We start from the raw sequence: 10097 nt of genomic DNA, 5'->3' as shown, positions 1-10097 counted from the left end.
TGCCTGTTTATGATTTCATACAGCTATCTATAACGAACATCATATCCGGGAGAAGTCAGTAAATTCGAGTAAAATCACAGGCTTTGCTTATCCCGTGCGAATGCGCCACGCAAAACTCAGATGTGGAGGAGTCATTTCTAAATCACAGAGGTCCCTAGATAATACTAATCCCGTGCGAATAGTGCTTTAGATAGACGAACCACTTCCACGCCACTTAAGAAAGTTAGTCTTTCTTCTCTTATCAACTATTTATTTCTCCTTACTTGTGGAAGCTCGTTCAGTCACATTTGTGTTGCGGTCAGGGAAACTCTCTTTGTAGCTAAAACGTGCCGCGTTGGATCTATCAGCCTACTACTGCTGAGCACTGGCTGCGTGTCCGTGGTGTAGGCCTACGTCATCACGCAAGAAGCCAATCGTGTTCTGCTCTTTCTGATGGCATGCGCCCTGAACGTCAGTCATATCGAAATATCGGAAATGTGTTTAAAAATCATATCACCGTTATTGAAAAAAAATATATCGCGATATATATTGATATTGAATTATTGTCCAGCCCTAATATCACATAATAGTCGCTTCAACCCACAGACATAGAAAACAACCCGCGGAAAAAAACACGGACTTGGCAACACAGTGCAGTTGAACTTTGTTGACATTTGACAATGCGTTGCTTTGTTGCTCTGATTGGTTGTAGGTCTGTCCAATTGAGGTCTTTCTTGGTTGGGTTGAAACACACCCCATAATCACAGCCCAATGGAGCATCAGACTCATATTCTGACTAGAGCTGAGGATGACCACGTCAGGCTAGTGATTATGGGGTCTTTCAACCGAACCTGGATGGTTGTGATAATCCAAACGTGATGATCATGTTACTGTTTCTGTCCGTCATCGGCTAAAGCTGATGATCTGATGACCTGATGATCTCATTGGTCAGTTTCTGTTGATCATCTGCCCGTCATCGGCTAAAGCCCGCCCTGATGATCTCATTGGTCAGTTTCTGTTGATCATCTGTCCGTCATCGGCTAAAGCCCGCCCTGATGATCTCATTGGTCAGTTTCTGTTGATCATCTGTCCGTCATCGGCTAAAGCCCGCCCTGATGATCTCATTGGTCAGTTTCTGTTGATCATCTGTCCGTCATCATCTAAAGCCCGCCCTGATGATCTCATTGGTCAGTTTCTGTTGATCATCTGTCCGTCATCATCTAAAGCCCGCCCTGATGATCTCATTGGTCAGTTTCTGTTGATCATCTGTCCGTCATCGTCTAAAGCCCGCCCTGATGATCTCATTGGTCAGTTTCTGTTGATCATCTGTCCGTCATCGTCTAAAGCCCGCCCTGATGATCTCATTGGTCAGTTTCTGTTGATCATCTGTCCGTCATCGGCTAAAGCCCGCCCTGATGATCTCATTTGTCCGAATTGTCCGAATTCTGTCTAAGTCCAGCTGGCATCCAGGCTAAATAATTTCAAGACTTAAAGTAAATACAGAACGGTTTGACTATCTTTGTGGAATTGTTATATGAGACACACCTGCACAAAACAAAAACAGACGGACTGAATGAAAATGCAAATTTGCTCTCTGACAGGTGGCGCTTATGAAAAGAAGCATTTCTCTGGCATCGCTGTAAAATGCCACCGAAACTATTCTGAAGACAGTCAGTTTCATTCAGAGGTACATTCATGTAACCCCCCCTCCCAGTATTCGTGAGCCAGTATTCAGTATTTATATTTTTCTTCCTGTGGTGCGAGCAGTGATATTGCTGTGTATCTAGTATCTTCTCTGCCGCATGTCTGCACTAACAACCTGTTACTTTTTTTGTTTGTTAATAATGTACTTCTTTTTTTTTACTGAAAATATTAAAATCTGTCTAATGCTTATGGATGTTTTGATGTTTTCAGTGTTAATAATTTTTATCAGCAACAATGTTAGTTTCTGATATCATGAATGTGATCATCACACCTGAATGTCCGCACCAAGGTCCGAACCAAAGTTAGTGTTTGGACATTTGGTTTGTTTTGGTTTGCTTTCACATTGCAGTTATGTCCGCGCACAAATAACTTTACATGTCCTGTCGTCATCATCTATGTGGGCTGCATCTTAACATTGATTGGTTTGTTAGCGGACGTGCGTCTGACGTCAGTGTGTTGTCAATTCAGCGTAACTTTGACAAGAATGAATGAACAGACGCATATCGTTGGCAATACTGTTAATATTATGGGATTACTATCATTTGGATTTATACCAAATTTCGTCTGTCTGGTCCGGACAGTGGTCCGAGGGAGGTTTCACACCTGTAATTTTGGTTCGTCCGAAAATCCGGACCAAACAAGGTGTGAAAGCACCCTTAGGTTAGCCATTTTAGATATCTGAAATTATATTGATATCAGGAATTGATGAATGGCAGCCTATGTTGACACTTATCTAGTGAAAATTCAATTACAGTTGAGTTGGTGTCACGTCCTGTATTTGCTTGGGGCCCCAAAAATGGTACACCCGCCCATAATGAAGGATATTAAACTAGGGCTGCACGATATATCGAAAAAATATCGCCATCGCGATAATAGTATATGCGATATCTGTATCGCGGAGACGTGCGATATATAAAACATTTTTTTAAATAAAAAATGTGCCAAGCATTTGTGCGTTGCATGCATATGTCGTTTATCCAAAATTGACCAATCAGATGGGGCCTTACTATCTTTATACCCCGCCTCCTCAGTAAGAGGTACCCACTGGCTCAGAGCGGTAAGAAGAGCGCCCAGAGCAGATGTTGGAAAATTAAAACTAATGGCGGGAGTTGAGACGAGGGAGGAAAATAATGACAGCGATGAACTTGTGGCTAAAAAGAACTGTACGTCTGAAATATGGCAATATTTTGGCTTCAAGAGAGGTGACGTGTCACAAATGCAGGTACTTTGTAAGTCATGCAGAACGATTGTGGCCACGTCGAGAGGAAATACAACTAATCTCCACAGTCACCTGGAACACAACCACAGGGAGCTGTATAACGACTTCAAAAGTAAGCCCAAAACTGCTAAAGAAACTCCAAGTCAAAAAAACAGAGTCTCACAAACAAGCATTGATCAAAGTTTTGCTAACTCCTTATGAAAAAACTTCGAAACGCCACAGGGAATTAACAGAAGCTATCACGCGTTTTTTAGCTAAAGACATGATGCCTGTTAACACCGTGAGCAGAGATGGCTTTGTGAGTCTGATTAACAAATTGGACCGGAGATATCAGATGCCATCGAGAAATTATTTTTCTCAAGTCGCCATTCCACAGATGTACGACACCTGCGTGAAGACAGTGAGCACAGAGCTGCGGCAAGTGGAATTCTACGCTAGCACCACTGACCTGTGGTCCAGTCGTACAACCGAGCCCTACATGAGCTTTACCGTTCACTTTCTTACACAAGACTTTGAATTAAAAGCACGTTGTCTGGGTGTTGTATATTTTCCCGAATCCCACACCAGTGAAAACATAGCCCATGGACTGCGGGAAGTTTTAGCCAGCTGGAACTTAAAAGAAGAGAATCAAGTGTCCATCACTACAGACAACGGCGCTAATGTGGTGAAAGCTACCGAAGTGAACAATTGGGTCCGACTACAATGCTTCGGTCACCGCTTGCATCTGGCCATCGGTGAGTTTTTATTGTTTATATTTGCAAATATTTCAATGAAAACAGAAAAGGTGTAGTTGAATGTAGGCATGATATTATATTTTAGATTATATTTCGGTACCACTTTAGAATAAGGTTTATTAGTTAACATTAACTAATAATGAACTGCACTTATAAAGCATTTATTTATCTCTGTTAATTTCAACATATACTAATACGTTATTAAAATCTTGTTAACATTTGTTAATGCACTGTGAACTAGCATGAACAACTGTATTTTTATTAACTAACATAAACAAAGATGAAAAATACAGTAACAAATGTACTGTTCATGTCAGTTAATACATTAACTAATGTTAATGAATGACCATTATTCTAAATAGTTTTCGATATTTATTTTTTTAAATAATATTTAAGACAAATTTTATTTAGGAACTGGATAGTAAATTGTAGCCGACTGTTTTCTATCTCAAATGCTCTTATATAAAATTGTAATTATAATATTGCAATGTTATTTAACCCCGTATGTCCTTGTTTTGTCTTCTCTCTTCAGAAAATGCTGTTAAAGGTGATGAGCGCATTACTCGAGCTGTTGGTCTTTGCAAAAGATTAGTTGGACATTTCTCCCACAGCTGGAAGGAGAAGATGGCCCTGAAAAATGCACAAAAAGAGCACAACCTCCCGGAACACTTCCTCATCACAGAATGCCCTACAAGGTGGGGTTCGAGACAGAAAATGATTCAGAGAGTTTTGGAGCAGCAGTGGGCCATAAGTGACGTCCTGTCAGCAAACAGAAAGTCAAGACATTTGGTTCCTTCTTGGCAGGACCTAGATGTACTTGAGTCCATAAACCAGGCATTGCAGCCTCTGCAAGAATTTACAGATGCTTTGTCAGGTGAAAGTTACGTAAGTGTTTCGTACGTGAAACCTGTACTTCACTTGATGAACACCTCAGTTCTTGCTGCAAAGGAAGAAGACAGTGATTTAACAAAGTCCATAAAGATGAAGATTCTAGACTACATGAACAGTAAATACGACAACCCAGCAACTCAAGAACTTCTGGACATGACCACCTTTATGGACCCCAGATTCAAAGTCGGCTACATCAGCAGTGACAAGGTGTCAGACATCAGTGCCAGGGTGATGTCTGAAATTGAAGCAACTGTGTCAAAGGTAAATGTTTATATGACAATAGTAAGTGATGATAATACACTATTACTAGATTTGATTGCAATATTTAGTTTACTTTATTTTTCTATTTTAGGAGCAAAGCCTAAGTAATCAAGACCACCAGGGTCCATCAGATGTCATCCTAAAGAAGGCAAAAAAATCCCTGGGCAGTTTCTTCAAGACATCCCCAGCTCCATCATCTGTGGTACCATCGCACGCTGTGGAGGCTGAACTGAACAGCTACTTGGTGTCTCCCACCATAGACAGTGAGATGGACCCTCTCACTTGGTGGCGACTCCATCAGGTCAACTTCCCACACCTGAGTAAACTAGCCAGGAAGTATCTCTGTATACCTGCAACTAGTTCACCTTCTGAGAGACTTTTTAGTACAGCAGGAAATGTTGTGACATGCCAACGCACGTGTTTAAAACCTACCAAGGTCAATATGCTAGTTTTCCTGGCAAAAAACTTGAAATAAAATTCCTTTCACTGTTAAGCACATATGACATTGCATTGTGCTGAAATATGTTTACACTTATTCTGGTGGATGTTGACAAGATGTTAGGATTTCCACTAAATACCAATTTATTTAAGGCCTGTACACTTTGTTTAATAATAGTATATTTTTATTTATAAAAAACAGGCAAGAAAGAGAATATTTTGTTCAAGATGCTGATGATTGCATGGTTACATGTGAATTAAAAAAAAGTAATGTTTGAGAGAGTAATGTGCTTTTTTTGTGTTGGCAGGTAACAGCAAACCGGAAATCCAAATATGTGCCAAGGTTTTCAGTCATTCATAGTGTTAATTTAAACTATAAATGTTTACACCTTAACCGTTAAATAAAAAGGGGAAAAAAGCCTTTGTTCTCAGTGCATTTAATTAGATCAGAAGATAATCTATTACCTGTTTATTTTAGTATGATCGTTACATATATATATATATATAAAAACTATTAAATCTAGCATTTCTCAAGGGAAATGTTGGGAAAAACCCAAAGTTGCTAACTTACACAATACTAACACATTCAGCAAGTCTCAACGAACTGTCTGACTGAACACATGTGCATCCTGTTTCAGCAAAGGATGGAAGATGTTCAGGTGTAGTGTTGGCGGTTGACGGAAGTGTAGCTCTTTCCACTCTCTGATGCCCCCCTTCAGGTTTTATGTTTTAAGTTGCCAGCATTCAACTCTCATCGGCCCCGAGAATATTTTGTTACAAATGTCTGCAAACTCTAACACTTAAAGATTACCGGTACTTGATATAAATTAGTTCAAACAACAATAACATTTAGAAATGACCTTTTTTTGGCAGCCTGTCATTTACCATTTTTTAAAGATTTTTTATGCAGTGTTAAATTGTTATTTTACTGATTTTTCCTTGTTTAAAGTAAAATGTTTTACTTTAATTTTATGTTTTTTGTTTTGCAGCCAGTCATTTGACCGTTTTTAATTATATATATTTTTATATATTTTATAGTGTAAAACTGTTATTTTTCAGATGTTTCATACATTATTATGATCAAACATCTTCAGTAAAGTGACAGTACTAAACATTATGCAGAATAACACGGTTATTTTACAGATTATCAACAATGTAAATTTACAGTTTTATTTTGGAAGTCAAAATACAGTCTGTACAACAATACAATAATACATTTAACTTTTAGCACACAGATTACAGTGGAACAGTTTCATCAAATTTTTAAAGCTGAATTAAATATTCTCAACTTCAAACTGAAAAAATACAAAACTAATACATCTAAAAGTACATTTATGCAAATAAATTCTTATGATCTGAAAACACAAGTAAGCTGCATTTCATCAATCTCCATTTGAGATGTTCTGCTTAAAGTGTCGTTCAGTCTACATTTTAGACTTTTTCGTCCGCAATATTGCATGTTTATATAACGTTAGTCACAATGTAGGCTAGCGTTACGCAGTGACTGTGAATACAAATAGGCAAAAATATCACAGGAAACACCATACTTCAGTTCTCAAAAATATAAATATATAACTTATATTTTTACGAAATGAATAGCCTTGTCAATTGACTATCGTTTTAACTTATATGGTGGAAAAGGTGACGTTTGCTAGAAGGATCGAGTGAACGATCTGTAACCAAAGTGTCTACGCTTGTATTTTGTAATACAAAATAATATTAGCCTTTGTCATTAGACACACTATTTAGTTTGGTATGGTACTTGGAGTTTCCTATTGTTACTGTAATCATCTTGCGTTATCTAGACAATGCGGTCTCTCTAAGAAACTTTCAATTTAATCAGAAATTGTTTAAACAGTCAATAAGTGGATAAATGACTTACTGCTTGCAGGAATATAGTCGCCCCTTTCTTCAGTTTAAGACGCTGAGCGGAGCTTGCTTAAATGAGCTGAACAAACGAACGATCTTGAATTAAATTGTTGTGGTATCGGATTATAATAAACCTCCACCATGACTGTTGACATGTTTTATCTGTGGGAAGGGTAGAAAAGTCCTCACGTCCCCTGCACAGCCTGGATAATGACATGACTTTATCTAGTTGGAATGACATGATTTTTTTTTAGTAGTTTGGACTAAATGATTTTAAGTTAATACAACAAGATTACAACAAATTTGTGTTGTTGAGCTGACACTATTAAGTTCAGCTGTGCCCAATAGTAAATAAGTTAAATCAACCTTAATAAATTAAGTTGACCCAACGTAAATACATTAAATTGGAATAGCAATTGCATAATGCTGAAAAATTAATCATGTGGAAATACTATTTATTTATGTTCATTCAAAGAGTCATTATTTTCCGTGGTGTTTTTGATTCACGAGATTTACATCAGAAGCAGGAGGCAATGGTGTTTGAGACTCACATGTGATGTCCATGTGCTGAACTCTTATTATTTCACTATGGCAAAGTTAATTCAATTTTTCATTCTAGGGCACCGTTAAGTAAGAACAACTTGATGCAATTAAGCTTACTTAATGAAGTGTTAAGTGCATTCATGCTAGGTGAACTACTAAAAATACCTTCACTTTACTTGAAGAAAACATGGAAACCGGTTGTGTCATAGTTTTTTAAGTCGCCTTAGCTGAAAATGACAGATTAAAACTATGTTGAGTATAATAGTATTTAAGATGTGTGCATATCATAATATAACACTGTTAGTTAATGGAACTACTCAAATATTCTTACGATTTAATCTTAAGTAAGATTAGTAAATATCTAGAGGATGTTAACTAGAATTGGCATTAAACTAACTTAATATATATTACTTAATTCACTTGGGAGGTGTAAGCTTTCTTTAATCTTAGCTGAATATTAAATTAACTTCAGTTTTCCCTTTAAGTTTGCTTTGCAAAAAATAAGGCAATCGGTTTCCAAACGTTTTTTTAAGTAAACTGAACTTACAGTGTACAGGTTATATCCACTGATCTATAGAGAACAGTCCTTATCCTCATCTATAAATACTACCAATTCACAAAAGCATTTCCATTTTGTATTAAAGGCGTAATGAACTGTTTTTTTATTATTTATTTTTTTATACTGGGGTCAACTTATGCCTTTCGCATGTTTTTTTCACGGGTTTTTAGCTCTCTCCTGAACACTGGGTTTTGATGGGTGCGTCTAGATTTCTAGGCCAGTCGTGTGTTATATGTTTGATATGATAAGCCAATGATTTGCCAATACAAAAAACTTGAAACAATATTGTCAATATTGCATGTAAAATGTATAGGCTAAGTGACTTGATGTTAATTAATTGCTTATGGAACCGTCATATGAAATCAGTGTCATGTTTTCAGTCGTGATGGTATTCAGGAACAGGCGAAACCGTCACTTCATTACACATTAGGCTATATAATATTAGGCCTATCCATGAATTATCCGGCCAAGCCTTTAAAGGGGCGGTGAAATGCTGTTTCATGCATACTGAGCTTTCCACTGTTAAAGACTTGGATTCCCATCCTAAACATAGACAAAGTTTCAAAAACTAATGTTGGACGTTTGATGGAGTATTTCTGTGTCAAAAATACTCCTTCCGGTTTCTCACAAGTTTCGGAGAGTTTTTTTCGAGTATGGGTCGGCTTGACGTTAATAGAGCGGAAGGTCCTTGTATGGGCCGTACGGGCTCTTCTCCCGGTAGGGTGCGCGCGCGTGACTAGAGCGAGAGAGGAAATGCACGCCCATAAACACTCTCTCAGGTGCAGATCCAGTCGTCCGTGAACACTTCTGTCGCGCCGCGCTCCACTTTATTCCTATGGGTGACGTCGAGCGACTTCAACGCTTCAGCACAGCATTCTGGGAAGGCAGCGCTGCATTTGAACCGATTTGAACGCAGAAATGACAGGAAGCTTCACAACATCGCTTCAATTGCATCGCAAAGTGGATCTCCACGGTCACTGCTGTCAGGACTTCACCAAATCATACCAAAGAAGTGTGTTTTTGATGGAGCGGTCCCAGCGATAAAGGTTCGGTCCTGCTTTGGAAGCAGCCGGTGAGTTAAACTTCTTCAAATGTCTGTGCTGTCGGCTATCGTCGCGCGAGTAAACATCAGTAAACGACACGATCACGTGCTTCGTCATTCAAATGCGCTAACGGACTCCATTGCTGTTCTCTGTATAACGTTACACTAGTCTGACGTGCAAAACCGTTTTGCTTGCTACTGCTAAGGTTTAGTCGCATACAATAGTCCATAAACCGAATCATGTCCTCATAAACTGCGAGTAAACACACACAAATGTTGACAGGCCACTAAATACAGTCCATACCACAGAGACGGACGTCCTGCTGCTGCTGCTTCTCCTGTTCAGTTTATTTCAGCCTCCGGATCTGATTCTGGATCATTATCTGTATTAGCTGAGATCGATAGCAAGGGTTTCTCCACGCTTGAGGACGTCACCGCTTTGTGCGCTCGTCATTCTTTAGCTCCGCCCACTCGATACGCCTCCAGCCGCTCGTTTTTTTCCGGAAAGACTTAGTACAGCCCATATTTCTTTTATAAATATGATAAAACTAAAGACTTTTCGGAGATATGAAGGAAAAAATACTACTCTATAGGTACTCAAGATTGACACGAGATTGACTGAAACTGAGTGTTTCACCCCCCCTTTAATCTCGAGCACTGAAACTGATCAGAAAATGTAACGGAACATTGTAGAAATATATGGTGGAGTAGAAAGTATAATATTTGCTGCAAAATGTAACGTAAAAGTTAAAAGTATGCACTATTGATTCTACTGAAGTGAATTAAAGTATTTATAGCTAGGCTACATTCCTCCACTGCTTTAACACAAAACAGGAAACTGGTGAATATTCGTGCCAG

The 10097-nt window shown here is 38.5% G+C and overlaps 2 protein-coding genes across 2 annotated transcripts in view; both read left to right on the top strand.

The window, feature by feature from the left end:
• Nucleotides 1-10097, top strand: part of LOC137048186 (patr class I histocompatibility antigen, B-2 alpha chain-like) — a 47477-nt gene that overhangs the window by 34309 nt on the left and 3071 nt on the right. The window lies entirely within an intron of this gene.
• The window catches only part of LOC137047425 (E3 SUMO-protein ligase ZBED1-like), a 38597-nt gene continuing 31608 nt past the window's right edge, over nt 3109-10097 (top strand). The window contains exons 1-3 of the mRNA XM_067425055.1: nt 3109-3636; nt 4169-4788; nt 4880-5224. Of these exons, the coding sequence (XP_067281156.1) occupies nt 3165-3636; nt 4169-4788; nt 4880-5224 (1437 nt within the window). The 5' untranslated portion in view covers nt 3109-3164. The remainder of the gene's footprint in view (nt 3637-4168; nt 4789-4879; nt 5225-10097) is intronic.

The sequence above is a fragment of the Pseudorasbora parva genome, chromosome 19 (assembly GCF_024679245.1).
Source record: "Pseudorasbora parva isolate DD20220531a chromosome 19, ASM2467924v1, whole genome shotgun sequence".
In the NCBI taxonomy this organism is placed as follows: domain Eukaryota; kingdom Metazoa; phylum Chordata; class Actinopteri; order Cypriniformes; family Gobionidae; genus Pseudorasbora; species Pseudorasbora parva.
The sequence above is the reverse complement of the archived record's forward strand: the minus strand, read 5'-3'. Positions and strand labels throughout refer to the sequence as shown.